Here is an 18,148-nt window from a genome sequence, read left to right as displayed (position 1 = left end):
TCCTTGTTTATTTTTTTATTAGTTTTCTGTTGGTCTGAGGTAGCTCAGTGAGTCCCAGGACAATGACTAACACAATGCCTGGCATACAGTCAATGAAATTTTATTGAACAAATGAATAAATCCTTTCCACTTATAGTAGTTGCCTACATCTAGGGAAAGTTTGTTGCATAAAGTTTATAACATTTATATTAAGAGGGAGGAAGGAAACCCTTTGCGGTTTACTCAATACCCTTTCTTTTCACTTTGGTTCTTTAGGTTTGAAGATGGAAAAACTGCAATGTTTGTGTTATATAAATTTCTCTGACTTTAGTATTTCTTTTGACTATTGTGTTTTATAAAATACAATAGTAAATATTTCTATGATTGCTTCTAGTATAAATATGTAATACCTTTTTATCAGACATATCGTATTTGCTTCCTTAGTAGAATTCTAGATTCAACTGAAGCTTCCATGATGATTTTGTGTTTTCCTAACAACCACTTATCTAAAAATACCTAAAAGAAATCTGAGAAATCCAAATCAGTATTAAAAGACCCCAGACACTTTAATACCCTTGGTCTTACCTATTTCTTTCATTTGGTTTGTTATCATGAACATATGCTTTTGTTGGAAGAAGGGATCTGTTTCTGGCAGAAACTGTGTTTTTTTTAAACTGTGTCCATCCAGTACCATATGGAATAGATGATAAAATTGTTGGACTTAGCAGAACGGTGTGGGAGGTGAAGAAAAGTCAAGAATTTTATTGGCATAAATTAATGGTTTCTATCCGTATTTTCTCAGCGATTGGCTTTTCTCACCATTCATCCTACTTGACCTTCTTTACACTGTTTGACATAACGTCTTCTTTTTTTTCCCTCTTTTCCTCCCTCTTTCTCCCTGTCCCTACCCTAGTTCACCAACAACCCTCAAATCCTATTTCCAAATTCTCAGGTCCTGGGCAAACTAACTGTGCCTTTCCTCTCACAAAACTGCTTGCCCAGGGAGTGGCCTTTCGAATGCAAATACAGAAAATCCTTATATTAAAATACCAAAGCCTTCAATGAGTTGCTAGGGTTTTATGTATCCTGTTTACAGAGCCTTCCCCAGAAAGAGACTCGTCTCTACAGAAGGTACCCCATCACAGGGGCTCTGCACAGCAGCTCTGAGATGCGCTGGCTCTTCCAGAACAGGTTTCCTATCAGAGCCTCTCACTGGAGTGTGTGCTTGGGAACTGAGGAACTGAGGAGAGAGAGGACCCTGGGCCATCGGTGGCTTTAAATCAATCTCTCTTTCTCTTTCTTTCATTTTTCCTCTTTATATTGCCAACAGAAAGAGGAGGCGATTCTAGTAATAAAGAGCATTTCTCTCTGCATGTCCACTTTTCTTCTTACTGGAAAGAGTAGGTTCCCACTACACCCATGCACACATGCACATACACAAACACACACACACACACACACACGTACACGCACATCTGTTCCAGTCTAAGTGGCAGCTTAGAGGGGGTGCATTTGATGGACACTCAGGGAGTCCACCTTGTTTATGAGGACTCAAGGCTAACTCAGACCCACGTCCCAAAAAACCCTTGAGTCAACCCAAGGCAAGTTCATGCTGAAGGAGTTTGGGGTGTGCGGGACCCTCTTCCTTATCTTAGAGAGGAATGCAGGGTCTTCTAAGCAATGTTATTATCCTCCTACACTAAAATACAAGTGGTCCTTGCCTTATAAATAGGGTGATTATGTAGTTAACCATCCAAATCAGGACATCTTGACAGGAGCTCCTAGTAATTATACTGAGACAATAGCCATACACTAGGAGTGATGGGCAAAACTGGACTTCAACCACGCCACTTATATGTTAGAAATATGTGTTTTACAAACAATACACACAAATGGCTTCCTGCACCCTGTTCTCCCGTGAAGGCCCTGATGCTCCTGAGAATTGAGAAATTTGGAAAAGTGGAAGCTTCTGAAAGACTTGTGGGTTCAGAAATAAAGAAAGAAAGGATGTTGAAGGATTAAACATGTGAATTTTGGTGTGTGTGGGGGGCATAAACATTCAGCCTGTGACAACTTTGAAACTATTGTGTGAAATCATAATACTATGCACACTCTTCTTTTTTTCTTTTTCTTTTTTTTTTTTGGCTGTGCTGCGCAGCTTGCAGGATCTTACTTCCTGGGCCAGGTACTGAACCCAGGCCCCATCAGTGAAAGTGCCGAGTGCTAACCACTGGACTTCACTATGCACATTCTTAATAGATACATTTGTACATTAAAATAGTTATCCATATATAAATTACATATCATCACTCCTCTAGAGTAGATCAGGCTGTGCTTTACTACATTTAAAAGCAATAGAAACTAATTAGCATTCTCAAATTCTTCCTGGACCCATATGGGGGAAGGTAAATATTTTCTTAAAAATTGGATAAGAAATTTTCCTAATGAATCCGGAAGATAGCACCAAACCCTCCCTCAGCCACGATAGCACTTAGATTATGAATAAAAAGTAGTCCAAGTTGTTTGGACAGAAAAAAAAAGAATACGGCAATGTGTTTTTGTTTGTTCCGATATATCTGTCTCCCGTCAAATTACAAATTCTATGTGTTTTATTCAATTTCATAACTTCTAGCATTACGGAAGGCATATGGCTCACAGTAGGTGCTCAGAGAATATTTAGTGGCTTGAATTTAAACTGAGAATATGTAAAATTTTGCCTTCTGGCTTTAAGACGGTGAATATGTTAAAAAGTAAATGATATTCTTGCCTATTTCTCCCAGAATATATCTCCAATGTGTATTATTTTGCTCTACCGCTGACTACATAGCAATATATGATTTATAGACATGACTGTTTCTATTCTGACACTCATTCTCTAACACCAACAGGGTGTCCTACAATTCAATCCTGACGCTCACTACTCAGAGTTGGCTCAGACCCCCAAGACTGCTCTCATTTCAGCCACCATCTCCAAGTCCTTGGTGTCTCCAAACCAACAGCACTTCTTCTCCATCCAGCTACAAATCTGGGGCTTCCCATAACAGCCTCAGTTTCAATAATTTTCCAGAATGGTCACAGAACATGTGAAAGTGCTATACTTAATGATTATCATCTTAATATAAAGAATGCAAATGAACAACAGATGAAAAGGCACACAGGGCAAGTCTGGGAGGGTCCTGAGCACAGCAGCTTCTGTCTCCATGGAGTCTGAGGGCACCACCCTCCTGGTACATCAATATGTTCACCAATCAGGAAGCTCTCAAGCCTCATTCTTCAGAGTTGTATCAAAGTTTCATGATGTAGGCATGATTAATTAACTCATTAACCACATGATTAAACCCAATCTCCAGCCCCTTTCCCCTCCCTGGAAGCAGGGAGGTGAGGAGGTACTGAAAGTTTCAATCTTCAAGGCCCCTCCATGAGTTGCCTTGTTAACATAAAATCAGGCATGGTTGAAAGGTATGAATAACAGAAGACACTCCTATCACTTAGAAAATTCCAAGAGTTTTTGAAGTGCTGTGTCAGGAACTACAGACAGAGACCAATTATTATTTTTTATTATACCCTATTATTCATCTCACTTTTTCATTACCTTGCTTCTTACATCAATGTGTAATTACCATATGATTGCTAAAGTGTAATTATAATCATCACAGGAGAAGGTTCAAAAGCAATTTTTAAAAAGCAGTCTTGAAGCAAATTGTAGCATAAGCATGAATAAAATTCATTTTTATGAAATGCATCAAAATAAGAGAAATGAAATAAATCTTTAGAGGGAGAGGAGACAAAAAATTTCTCTTTTTTTTCTATTGTTGTTTTCCTCTCTTCGGGTTCCTTGTTACCCGTCACATTTCCCATCTCTGCTTAGCTCTCATACTGCGTTTCAGCTGCCCGCTACATCAGATTTTTAGGAGGAGTGTCAATGACCCAATGACCAATGACTGAACATGGGAAGTACAGTTGGTCCTCTGTATCTGCAGGTTCCACACCTGCCAATTCCACCAACCACAGACTGAAAATACTGGAGAAAAAAAATTCCAGAAAGTTCCTAAAAGCAAAACCTGAATTTGCCCCCTACTGGCAACTATTTACATAGAACTTACATTGTATTAGGTATTATAAGTAATCTAGAGATGATTGAAAGTACACAGTAGGATGTGCGTAAGTGATACGCAGACACTACACCACCCTTTTATATAAGGGACTTGAGCATCCTCAGATTTTGGTCCCTGCTGGGGTGGGGGGGGGGGTGAGAAGGGAGGGGTCCTGAAACCAATCCCCCATGGATACCGAGGGACGACTCTACTTTTGAGTAAACAGTAGCAGTAAGGTAATGTCAATATCCAAGACAAGAAAGATAATGTAATAGAAAATAAAACGACTCAGCAACGATGAAAGAATGATCAGATGAAAAAAATACAAACTAAAGCATGATGGTCTGGTCCATTAGGAAGTTATTATTGTGGATATTCTTCAGTGAGTTGTCGCTTCCAGAGAAACCTTGAAGAGTATTCCTTCTATTAGCAATGGCAACGACATATCTACGAGAATGCAAGGTCTACCAAGAACACATCAGCTACCAGGATGAATGCAGGCTAACCTTCCATACTCATTCTTGCAAATCCTATCACTTCTTCAATTTGAATGACAACCACTTCATGACAAAAAAAAGTGTCTTAAGCAGCCAAGCTGGTGTCTGTTTTAAATTCAAAACCTTGATTGTGTTTCTAAAGGTGAAGGCCCCATCCGTGAAGGTGCAGGTGCATCTAATTATAGGTAGAATAAAACGATATTCATAATTGTGTTCAGAAGAATAAAAATCCACCACTTCCTCAGCCAACAGTAACTCTAGAAAATATTATTGGGAATGTATTTGAATATTGGAAACAAAGATCAGTTTCCTAATACTAAAACTACCTCCCTGTGCTTAGAATACAAATATAGGAAGATAATTACTTTAAACAGTAAACTAGCTGTATACGTATAAGTGATAAGAAGCACTGATTAGAAATGAACAGTTATCATTATCACTGATGGCATGTGTGTGAGATTGCCAGGGCTGCCATAAGGAAGTATCATAAACTGAGTGGCTTAAACAACAGAAATTTATTGCCTCTCGGTTCTGCATGCTCAAAGTCTGAAATCAAGGTGTTGGTATTTTTTGGTTCCTTCTGAGGACGGTAAGTGAAGGGTCTCTTCCAGGCCTCTCTCCTTGGCTTGTGGATGGCTGTCTTCCCTTTAAGTGTGTCTGTCTCTGTGTCCAACTTTACCCTTTTTATAAGGATGCCAGTCATTTTGGATTGGGGTCCACCCCAATGGCTTTCTTTAACTTGCTTATCTCTGTAAAAACTCTATCTTCAAATAATGTCACCTTCTGAGGTAGTGGAGGTTAGGACACCAACACATCTTTTTTGGTGGGGAGAGGGACATAATTCAACCCACAATAGCACAACAGTCTAAAACATTTCTATGTGACGATCCTATTTCAATGGCTAAAAATGATAATAAGTAAATTAAAAAAGGATTTTCCATGGTTTTACAGCATTCAAACCATTGGTTTCAATTCCACTTCTCCTAACTCCTCTGTTCCTAATAATTAGGTAATGTATTGATTTTTTTGTATTCTTCTTGGGAAATATCTAGAAGATGCAAGGGTAAATATAAGTCTAAAAAAAATGAATTTCCCTGATGCCAAAAAAGGAAGAAAACTCCCCTCTCCCACTTCTTTTTCCTAGAGAGTTTCCTTAAAAATAACTTGGAATTGTAAATCCTTTCCATGTCTCTTTGAGATGGATACAAAGTCTGAATAACTTCTAGCTAGCTTTGTATCCCGGGAATGCCTTTCTTGCGGGGGTGGGGGCCTTGGAACTATCTTTTTGAAATGTGGAAGTAATGTATCCTGTCTCTCTCTTTGGGAGCTTAGGCTAGGTGCCTGGCTCCAAGTTGTAACTTTTTGCTTGCTGCAAAGTTAGAAGACATTTTATTTTTCCTTGGGATCAAGACAGTTATCATGTATGTAAATGACTGTATCTGCCTGGCTATATAAAAGGATAAGATGCCTTTCTGTCTTCGCAATGTCTTTAGTGGATTGCTGAGATGCGTATCACAGTCTGGTTTAATGCTTATTCAAACAAAACTTTTCTACATTTCTGAAGAGGACTTCTAGGTTGGATGAAGATTTTATTTTTATTTATTTATTTTTATTTATTTTTTTTTTGCGGTACGCGGGCCTCTCACTGCTGTGGCCTCTCCCATTGCGGAGCACAGGCTCCGGACGCGCAGGCTCAGCGGCCATGGCTCACGGGCCCAGCCGCTCCGCGGCATGAGGGATCTTCCCGGACCGGGGCACGAACCCGTGTCCCCTGCATCGGCAGGCGGACTCTCAACCACTGCGCCACCAGAGAAGCCCTGAAGATTTTATTTTTAATTAATTCCCCCAAAGAGATAAAAATCTCATTTTGTTCTTCTTTTTCCCTCATGCAGTAGATACACAATAATATAGACACACACATTTACCAATATGAAAATCTCTTCCACAATTATGACCTTACTACATCAACTGATCTGTAATAAAACTGAATACACACAATAGAATATTTATTAGTGATGATGTCGACAATAGTAATTTATAATTATGAGTTTAGGGCTAGTTATTTGAGTACTGATTATATGCCAAAACTGGGCTAAATATTGTGACTAGACTGTGTGGTGTGATCTTGGCAATGACCCTATCATTTGGCTATTACCACTATTTTCCAGAGACAAATCCCAAGGCTACAAACGTGTCATAGATTTATCCAGGCTCCAATCCTACAAAGTAGTAGAGCCTGTCTTCTTCATCATGGGCTGAGCCTCCCTCACTTGTCATGGAGGAGACTGTACCACACCAGGCCAGCATGGGTTCCACTGGATTCCCATCCGTGGGTTTGCCTTTGGATTCTGAGCCATTCAGCTGTGATTCCCACCCTTTCCATGCTGTTAAAGCAGTTTGACATAAGGGATGCTTTCTAAACAAGAATGGCTTTAAGTTTCTCTTACTGCACTCACTCAATGAAACTGAGCAGGATACTGCCTTTTGTTTTTCAGTCTCCTAGACCTTCCCTGAGTTCCAAAGGGCAGATTCACTTACTAATTAGGGGAGTGAGGGAATGCAGAAAGAAGCAATTGTGCTCCATTTATAGCTATTATAAAATACTGGCTATATTCCCCCTGATATCCATATATCTTTATAGCTTATTTTATACCTATAGTTTCTCTTAATCCCCTAACCCTATATAGCCCCTCCCTCCTTCCCTCTCCCCACTGGCAACCACTAGCTTGTTCTCTATATCTGTAAGTCTGCTTCTTTTTATGTTATATTCACTAGTTTGTATAACCTTTAAAAATTGTGAATCACTGTATTGTATATCAAGTATACTTCAAAAGAAAGGAAAAGAAAAGAAAAAAGGCAAGGAAAGAAAAGAAAAGGATAGTACAGCAATGGGGCCTGGTCGTGGTTCCTCCTTGGGGGACGTACAAAATATTTACATACATATCTCTGAGTTCTGTGGGAACTAAGGCTCCCACCCTGGTGGAGGATGGTAACTTCAGACAGAGCATAAACTCGTGGACCCAGACAGGTTGGAACGAGAAGGTTGATGATTGAGATTCCTGGAATACCACCTCCAAACCAATCAGAGGAGGGTAACACACCCTGCAGCCCCCTCCCCAAATTTTGCCTATAAAATATCTTCCCCCAAAACCATCAGAGAGTTCAGGTCTTTAGAGCACTTGTTGCCCCGTTCTCTTTGCTTGGCCTTCAATAAACCTTTCTCTGCTCCAAACTCTGACCTTTCTGTGTATTTGGCCTCACTGTGTGTTGGGCACAACAGTTATTTAATCTGTCTTAAACTCTGTTTCCTCATCTGGAAGCAGTGCCTAGCAACAAGGTAACTATGCCTATAAAGGGGCAGTGGCAAGGCTCTACCAACACAATGTATGTGACCAGCGTTGAAGATGGAAACCAACAGACAAGAGTACCTCACTCTGTGAGTACCTCACAGACAAGAAGTGACCTCACTCAACAGTACGTCACCCAGGAATCAGGACAGTGCCCGACGTAACAGGTAATCAAAATAAAATGAAGTGAAAGAAAAAAACTAAGCAAAAAAAAAAAAGTAAGCCATCCTTATCTCTATTTTATAAATATTATTACAAACAATAAAGATGGCATAGATTTAACACATTTTCTCACATATAAGATTGGATCTTATTTTTTTCTCTTACATCGAACTCTCCCAGTACACTAGTATCAAGTACACCTGGAATGCAAAATCCATTTATCCCCACACTCAGCCTGGATACTGAGAAGAAAACCACACCTTTCTGTGCCCATAACATGACTTTGCAATAACGCCACTGTCTTCCTTAGCGTTATTCTCATCTCTTCCTAATCCTAGTAAGTCCCCACATGAAAAGAGCCTCATTAAATACAATTCCCAACTCTTGATAAACTTTGACCTTCCTTTCCCCACTCCAAGACATTGACAAAGCTCTCTTGAGTCTTAATTAGCTCTATCTGATTGCAGGCATGTTTTAGATTTGTGGGGAGAAAATTCATCTTTGGCTATTATAAAACCACTCTTATTTCTTAGGTGGACTTGAGTCTTTGACATGTCCAGGCCAACTTTTTTTGGATCCCAGGTATATGTTTTTATTCATGGATGGCTCACTTGGTGTACGAATTTTGGAGAACTTTTATATAAAGTTGTGAAGAGCGGTGTTGGCTAGGAAGGCAAAGAACAAGGAGTTTTAAGCAAAGGCAGATGTTCTGTTATCCTGAAGATTCCAAGGGCATTTATGACAGCAGTCATGCATCTTAACAGGTGACAGGCAGGTGGATGGATGCTCATGGGATAGAAGAGCAAACAACTTTCAATTTTAATAAATATTTATAAACCGAAAAAAAACAAACAAAAAAGCTCTCTTAAGGTGACAGCCTCCTTTACATAAGCAATAAACTTGGCTTTGTCTCAGATTGTGAGCTTGTGTCTCATATTATCTTCTTTGGGAACTGACTTTCAACAAAGCCTACAAGTTTTCTAGGACTTTAAGGATTTATGAAACTGCAAATTCCTATGTAAATGTAGATGTCTTGACATAGTACTCGTGATATTATCAATAATGGACATTATAAGTGAGTATATATACTCCTGTTGAGTTTAACTCTTTCATATATCATGCTTTCAATTTATGATTACCGATGATGGAACGAGATACCTCCATCATGTTCACTTGTGATATAAATGGTTCAAATCCATCAATCCATGCTTTTAAAAAATTATAAATTAAGATTTTAGCCCCCATATAGGAATTCAAAACAGCATTTTTATTTTTACTGTTTCATGGCATTTCTCTCTACATGTAGAAATTTTAGAGTTAGTCTTTCAACCCAAAAGGTTAAATGCAACTTACTTCATGATGTGAATTCTTACCTTTTCGAGCTTGGAAAGAGCAAGGGAGTAACAGTCTTTGGCTCTGAATTGCATGAATCTCATGTTGGCTGGGTGGGTGAGCTCTGTGATAATACTGAGACTGGAGAACAACCTGCATTTCAAAGAAACATTTGCATCACGCTAACAATCCAATATGGTATTTTTTAGAACAACATATTTATGAGTGAGTGATACCTAGCTGTAGGCATAAAACTACACGCAATTATAAGAGCAGGCCATGCCACATCACCTGTGCTGTGCAGTGCAAGAAAAATGAAACCCTCTTTCCCAAAGAATATTTTAACCAACATTTTAGCACCATAAGAAAAATAAATTCAGTAATTTGGCTTTTATTAGGCATTTTCTTGCCACACATTCATAAAGCTGATGGAAGAAGTTACCTCATGGATAATATTGAAATAGAAATTTGTAAGATGAATATCTGGATTGGCAAAAATTTCCTATGATGAGCTTATTGTTCATAATTGAGTTCTTTGATCTTCTATGGTTCCCTGTCCTCATAGTATGTGCTTTTAAATGCCAAATCCTGCTACAATGAACTTCTGAGAAGAGCAACTATTTTAACTGAAATAACAACTCATTGTAATGAATTGAGGTCATGGCTCAATTGATGGCATTGTTCTAGAAGGATCCTGAGACTGCCCACTTGCCCAGAGTTTTGCATTAGCGTTCTTTCCACTTACCTCCTCTCCCTCAAAAACACACATGTGCAAGTGCACACATACCCATGCACATGCATGATTTCTCCCCCCCCCCCGAAAAACCGGGCAAAATAAAACCACAGCAAACACCTTCTTATTGTCGCTGTGCTTGATGATCTGATCTCTGATCTGATGATCTGATGTCCGTGATCACTGGTAGCTGTCCTGGCTCAAATATTTTGAGATTCGCTGTGGCGGCCACATCATGGGATAATCAGCTTTGCTCTCCATACAATATGTCTTCAAACCCAGTTATGGCCACTTCAAATTCCTACCAGTAGCTGAACCCATGCCTTGAACTCAGGCACTAGAACTGACTGAAATATGCTGGCCAGAAACATCTGACTCGTGGCTCAGAAACAAATCAGCATCTCCAGCTGATCTCGCATTATCTGCGGGGTCCAGGAGTGAGGGCACTGTTACTCCATCTGCCTGAGCGCTTGGCTTGGTGTCTTAGAGAGGAAGCTGGGAGCCCTGACTCTGAACTCCAGAATGACGGATGCGATTATCCCTTTCCTCGGCTCTAACTCCCTAAAGCTGATGGATGGTTTGCTAGACCCTCTCCCTCCTCCCAGGGAGTGAGGGTCTGCCTGCAGGCTTGCTGGGCCTTCCCTGAGGGGCCCTCAGGTCAATTTCCAGGGGGCTTAGTCACCCTATCAGTTAAGACCTAAAAAATGCTTAAAAATGCTATATTTCAGAGTTATCTGTGAAAACTACATGTGCCCTCTTGGTTACATTGCTGGACCGGTATCGAGGCTTACCTAATCAAAGCCTTTGCAAACTACAGTATCATCAGGTGTTTCATGAGATCTACCCTTCGGAGGAACAGATATAGCCACACGGCCTCATCTCCATTTTGAGAGCAAATATTATTGTACTTTAAGTACAACAGGTAACTTGTAATAAGTTGGACTGAAATAATATCAGCAAAAGAACAATCAGAACATAATTTCTTTTGTCGACTTTTAATGTTAAAAGTATAATTTTATTGGGCTTCCCTGGTGGCGCAGTGGTTGAGAGTCCGCCTGCCGATGCAGGGGACACGGGTTCGTGCCCCGGTCCGGAAGGATCCCACATGCCGCTGAGCGGCTGGGCCCGTGAGCCATGGCTGCTGAGCCTGCGCGTCCGGAGCCTGTGCTCCGCAGCGGGAGAGGCCACAACAGTGAAAAGCCCGCATACCACAAAAAAAAAAAAAAAAGAAATATCTTAAAAGAACAATGTCTCTAAAGATATTTACCATGATATAGTGTGTCAATTGGCTGTCAAAATAGAAACTAAAATGAATAAATAAGAGCAACATGGACGAATGAAGATAAAGCATGTAGTCTCATTTAGAGAATAAATGCCATATTCATGATCTGAGCTTCTAAAAAGGAAAATTAACTGACCTGAGGTTTTTCTCTGTCTTTTCACTTTTTTTTTTTTTTTTTTATCTTTTGGAAGGTTAAAGGTCCAAAACCCGATAATATCTAAAATTTACAGAGCATTATTCTTAGAGCTTTCCATGTATTGATTCATGTAATCTTCAGAACATCAGGTTAAGGACCTCCTTCTTTGGGGCTTCCATCTGCACCCCCTGTTCCCTGGGAGGAGTTGGGGACATATGGCTCACTCCTGACTCTGCCTTTTCAGTATCTCTGGGTGTGTGCTGGTCTGAGCCAGGCCATGAAGTGAGCCCAGCCCTACAGGGCAGGCCCAGTGGTTGTCTAGCAGGGCTCCTGATCAGGGTTCTCCACTACTGCCAGGCACCAACGCTACACAGTTCTGCTTAGCATGGGATCCCCAACTGCCTGACTTCTTTGGGTCTCGATAGTTTCCAACTTGTTTAGGAAATCGAGAGAGTCACTTACCATTTCTTCAAATTCCAAAAACTACTCTATGATTTACTTACAATTATGTTTACAGTCGAAGAAACTGAGGCCCAGAAAAACCAAATAAAACGTTCAAGGTAACATTCTAGTAGGTAGCAGAGCCTGGTTCACACACAAACAGTCAGGGTCTAGAACACGAACCTGCCCCCCTCCCTATTTTAATAAATAGGTAGGTAGGAAAGGAAACTCAGATGACCCAAATAAAATAGTAAGTTATTAAGAATATCTAGTAACATGTTGGAGTTTCAGATATTACAAGTCAACTCTATTTTAAACTTTTGTAATCTCTACTTCTGTATCTATCCGGAAATAGGAGCTGTTAGATCATAACTTCATTATAGTTGTTTCAATTTACTGAGCACAATATTTAGTATCTAATTTAGCAAATAAATATCAAGTGTTTGCTGTTGGAGAGCTCTGGTCTCCAGGAGATAAAAAAGAAGTGGAACATGAAATTCCTGCCTTTATATTAGACTCTTATGATCTAATACAGGAAACTACAAAAAATTCATAAATTATAAGGTTGTACATATGTTTCTAAGGATGATAAATGTGGATGACTGAAATCTGTGGTTCAAAATTAAATAGCTTTAAGATGCTAGTGAATGGATAGCTTGTGAGGAACATCTTGGAAGGTACTGAGATATATGGCCAGAGAAGGAATTTCTGAGGAAACAAAGAGTAAACAAATGAAAAATGTATCCCAACTTTTGGAAATTTTTATTTTCTTTGAGAAATATGGCTTTTATCTTTCACACATATTATTTTTCTAACTTTAGACAAATTTGTGACCACTTGAAATCTTTTGTTTATAATCCTTTTCTAACACATTACATCAAACAGAAATATATATATATGTAGCCAGATGTATTTGAGGTCTTAGTAAGAGTCAGTAATAAAATGACTGAGTGATCTAGTCATTGTATTTACGTGACTTCTAGAGTTGAAATTAGATAGGACAACAAAATTCACGTGATGTGTCATTTCTGTTCTATATAATTGAACCTACACCATTTATGTTAGTTTAAACTGCACCATTTATGTTAGTTTAAACTGAGAAACTGCACTAAGTCTGCCACCTAGTGAAAATCTAGAACTGAATAATACTTAAATAATGAAACATTTTATTGTAGTGCCCTTCGTATCTATAAAATATTACTTGTATTCAATTATAATACTTTATATTTGCAAATTTGGTTGTCTAATAGATTTAATTATATATCTTTAAAATACTAATATTGTAATCCATTTCTGAGCCTTAATATGACCTAAATACATTTTGAATATATAACATTTTAGAATTAAATGACCTCATAAGTCTCTTTTCCCTAGGTACTAGGATCATCATAAAGCAATATAGTAATTGAAAATAATGTAGTTTGTTCTATTTTAAATTGTTTTACAATTACTTCTCTAGTTTAAGTTTTAAATGACTTGTTTAATACTTTCCTTGTACATTGGAGCAAAACTTGCTATCCCAAAATGTCTTTGGCAGTTGAAATGGTTGTTTTTTATTCAAGACACATTTTGATGGGCCAATTTACTCGGTGACGTAAGTATAATTGTGTAAAATATCTATGGAATTGTCATCTGCTTGAATTAATTCATTTAATAAATAATTTTGACATGCCCAGGTACGTTAACCAACACAAAGATGAAAACCATACCATATACTTCATTTCAGAGACTGGGAGAACTCTGAGACTAGCTGCCTGTATATATTAAAGCAAAACAAACAAACATCAGAACATACAAATCTGAAAATTATCTACAATATTTTAATAAAAATATTACTTAGTGAGCTAGTGTGTTACACTATAAATTTTGATCTGTGGTGGCTGGGAATGATGTTTCTGAATAACAAAGGGTGTATATTATTATGAAAGGTATAGAAACACACTTAGATGCATGAGCTCCCAGTTTTAGACTATGGTTGAATATTGGCACTAAAACAAACATGAACATATTTTTTCACAAATGTTTTTAAAACACTTTAGATCTGAGTCTGGGGTAGTAGTAATAAATGACAGTATAATAAATATCAGATATCTCCTGCATTTAAAATTTTAATCCATGTAAACCGAACAAAATATTAAAATTTTTGCACTGTATAAAAAAAATCACTCTTGCATTGATATGTATTCGGTATCAATGTTTTGAATTACATCATTTCCCAAGTGCCTATGTGTGTTATTTCTTCAGGAAGACTATGACTATTTTGCCAAGCTAGAGACGATATTCCTTTTTTATTTTTAACTTGACATTTATGCTCTTATAGTCCTTGCAATTCAAAAGTCTTCTAACTGGTCGGTTTTCACCCACTCTCACTTTTCCCCAAACCATTCTTCACACTGTAGCTAAAATAATATTTTAAACTTTCCTATCTTTCAATGATTTCCTGTTATTCTTAAAATAAAGGGCAACTTACTAAAGTGTTCTTCAAAGCCATGAATAGTCTGGCTTCTGGTTTCCATCTCAGCCTCTGGCGTACCTTCCTCTGGCTCTGCTCCAAGTCCTTGGACGTTTAGTACCTAGCGCCTTGGTATTTGCTGCCCCCCTGTGGAATGCTCTGTTCATCTTTTAAGCCCACTTACTGCCTTTATCTTTTTAGTAAAAGACCAGTTCCTCACGGAGAGGCATTCCTTCACCCACTGGACTAGATCACATATATTCTTCTATTTTCTTTCAGTAGTTGCCAAATTTATAATCCTCTAGCTAAGTCCTTAAATGACTTGCTTAATACTTTCCTTGGATAGTACAGCAAAACTTCCTACCCCAAAATGTCTTGGGCATTTGAAGTGGTTGCTTTTCATTCAAAGCACATTTTGATGTGCTTATTTAAATTTAATTTAGATACTAATACTCGTTCATAAAAATGTGAAAACGTTCAATATTTTCCGAATGTATCGAGCGCCTTGTTAGGTAAAACTTTAGCAAGAGAAACTTAAATTTGAAAGTGAGGACCTGCTTTTCTTATTTTATTTTATTATTATTATTTTTTTTTTCGGTACGCGGGCCTCTCACTGTTGTGGCCTCTCCCGTTGCGGAGCACAGGCTCCGGACGTGCAGGCTCAGCGGCCATGGCTCACGGGCCCAGCGGCTCCGCGGCATGTGGGATCTTCCCGGACCGGGGCACGAACCCGTGTCCCCTGCATCGGCAGGTGGACTCTCAACCACTGCATCACCAGGGAAGCTCCCTGCTTTTCTTTTAATTTGGAAATCAGACAGGGGATCTTTGTGCTAGGGAGACTCACTTGAGTGTTTCTCTTAGAAATGTAAGGAAAGGTGCTTAGACAGGTAGGAGAGAAAGTTTAACAGGCTCTAACCTGACAAAGACCTTATCTGCCAATGTCTTCTGTGCTCTGAAATGCTCTCTGGGGGAGGCGGTGGGCCAGCTGCAAAGGATTCACAGTCTCTTCTGAGCAAAGTAGTGGAGCCATTCCCTTCCTCAGGGGGTCTGGAACCTCTGGGCTAGAGGTCATCCCAGAGGAAGTTTGCTGCTTTATGGGGCCACTAAGAACCCATAAAGGAAAACTCACCTTGCGAGAAAGAACACATCTGGGTAAGGACCCACTTAGGTCCTTCTGGAGAGGCAGCTCAAGCTGGCACAAAGCACGGCTGGAGGTTCCTCTTGGTCCAGCCATCCTAGCACACACTTCAGAGTGCTCACTAAATGAGCATTAAAGCTCTGGACACCATGCTCTGGGCTTTGGATGTTAAAGATGAATCACTTCCTGGGTAGTTCTCTGGGGCCAAACCAGCAAACAGGTAATTGCCACACAAGGTGGATGAAGACACATTAAACTGTGTTTTCCAGCTTTCAATCACAAAACTATGTCACAGATGCAATTGCAGACGGAAAGGAATTCTCCCCATGCCCCCAAGGCTCCCCTAACTTCTCCTCCCCTTTCCACCTCCCATGCACATAAACACTGCCAGTGAATTAAGGAGCTTCTGTTTGCCTTTGGTCTTTGGGGACTAACTTTTAAGGTCCTTGAACAATCCGGGGAGAAGAGAGCCCTGTTGAGTAAAGCTGTGAGTCCTAGTAAGCTGGGCAGGTAGGGGCTCAAACGATCAATCTGAGCTTCTGAATAACAAATTTAACCTTATTTCAGACTGGTCATACCAGTTACATCAATAGGTTGTGAAGGAGAGCACTCTTACTTTCATTTCATACTTGAATTCCATCTCATTCTTGTCTCCTGGGCTCTAATATAAGCACAGATTGAAGACTTCTCTAACACATTCCTTCACAGTTTTAGAAGCAAAAAATGTAAAAGTCAAAAAACCCCATGTCCAAACAGAATGTCAAAATAATCAAGTTAAAATGGCATGGCCCAAACAGCTAAACAGTCAGAAATGCTAGCATAAAATGTAGCATCACCCCATATAAAGTAACAGTATACAGTACTCTTTATTTGCCTAGTACCATCCAGATACTATGGAGATCACAAGATTTGATTGTCTCCTAGAAATAAATAAGCCAAAGAAAATATTGCATCTAAATTCTTACCCCAATTTTCTAACTAGTAAAGTAACCATGATGTCTGCTTACACACTTTCATGACCACGATATTTTAGAAACTGCAACTTGAGGACACTGCCAATTATTATCTGCCTATTATGTGCCTGGCGCTGCTGAGTGCTTCTCAGAAATCATCTCACTTAGTCCTTTCAGCAACCTTGCTTGGCAGGATGATGCAATAGTGTGGGCACATTCAGGCTGCCTAGATTAAAATGAACTTAATGTTAGACTTTGGGACACTTCTGATTTAAATCCTAAGCTCCATCAATACCAGCTGCATGACTCTTAAGATAGTTCTCACTTTACGTTAAAATGCTTCAGCATAAACAGTGTGATAGGTTCAAGGTTTGGTTTAAGAGAAACTCCAGGTGCAGCTAAGCATTCTATTTCACCACCCAGGGTGGCACAGTTTGTTTTTGTAATCAGAGTACACATCCCAGAATTGAAATGGCTTCTGTTAGCCAGACTTCTATCAACACCCCAGCCTTACTAGTTAGCCAGTAAGAAATTGGCTCTCGTTTGAGGAATGAATGATGGTCATAAAGATGCAAGGATTGGCTGAGATCTTTTAGACCTACTATTGTTGAAATAATTTCTAGGCCCAAGATGGAGTGGCTCCTGCCCTGGGTGCCACATCAGCAAACCAAAACCTAAATCTTCCTGTTCCTGTAAATGTCCCACTTGACCAGATATAGATTATAGTCAAGTCAGCCAACCCCCAAATGCCAAGCCAACTCTGGGCTCTGTACTTATATCCTTGTTCCTTATTCATTTCCTATTTTTTTTCTCTTCCTTGTTTCTTATTCTTTAAGTTATAAAAACTTTCTGCCTCTCACCCCAGTTTGGAGTTCTCTGTACCCTTGGGAATGCAGACTGTCCACTTCATGAAGTGTTAAAGTTTGTTTGTATTACCTAAGTTGTGTTCTTTAATCATGTTTAACACTATTTACTCTTGCATACTCGATGTGTAAGAATCTAGTTGCCTTGGAGATGGGGCCCTAGGCTTTTCTCCTGAATAAATAGTCTGCTATCCACCCACTGTGACTGGACTTCTGGGTGCCTGACGCTTACTTATAAGAGTAACTGGATCCTCTCTCTGGAGTGCTGTCATCTGCCTCTAGGAAATTTCATGCAAGCTGGTGGGTAGAAAATCTGAAAGGACAGAAAACTGGGAGTAGGAGGAAGACAGAAAAAAGAAACAGAGTTGAGATCTGTGTTAGCCCATAGTAGATAATCAGTAATTGGCTGTTTCGGGTTTCAGCACAGGACTGTTTGTCATGACTGATCTTGGAGTTTAATCCAGGTAAAGAGGGAAGAGAGCCCTCAGGTGACTAAGGACAGTAGAATCAGTGGACAGTAGATTCCAGCAGAAAAGGACTGTTCGGAGTGGGGGATATGGGAAGCAATGAGGTAGAAAATAAGTAGTAGTGCTCAGAGAGTTGAATGAAATTCAGAATATGGCGGGGAGGAACTATTGGTATTCTAATGACCACGAGAATAGGTGGCTACGGTCAGACATCGAAAGGACCATCTGGGTAGGATTTTTGAAAACATCAAGAATTATGGTAGAAGCAGGGT

General features: G+C 39.5%; 1 protein-coding gene across 9 annotated transcripts in view; it reads right to left on the bottom strand.

Moving 5' to 3' along the window:
- The window catches only part of KCNT2 (potassium sodium-activated channel subfamily T member 2), a 383,268-nt gene that overhangs the window by 35,648 nt on the left and 329,472 nt on the right, over positions 1-18,148 (bottom strand). For all 9 annotated transcript variants that reach the window (XM_079945031.1, XM_079945029.1, XM_079945030.1 and 6 more), the window contains one exon: positions 9,453-9,564. In XM_079945031.1, coding sequence (XP_079801157.1) covers positions 9,453-9,564 — 112 coding nt within the window. The remainder of the gene's footprint in view (positions 1-9,452; positions 9,565-18,148) is intronic.

The sequence above is a fragment of the Stenella coeruleoalba genome (assembly GCF_951394435.1).
Source record: "Stenella coeruleoalba genome assembly, chromosome: 1".
Taxonomy (NCBI): Eukaryota; Metazoa; Chordata; class Mammalia; order Artiodactyla; family Delphinidae; genus Stenella; species Stenella coeruleoalba.
Note: the sequence above shows the minus strand (reverse complement) of the source record. Positions and strands in the feature narration are given on the sequence as shown.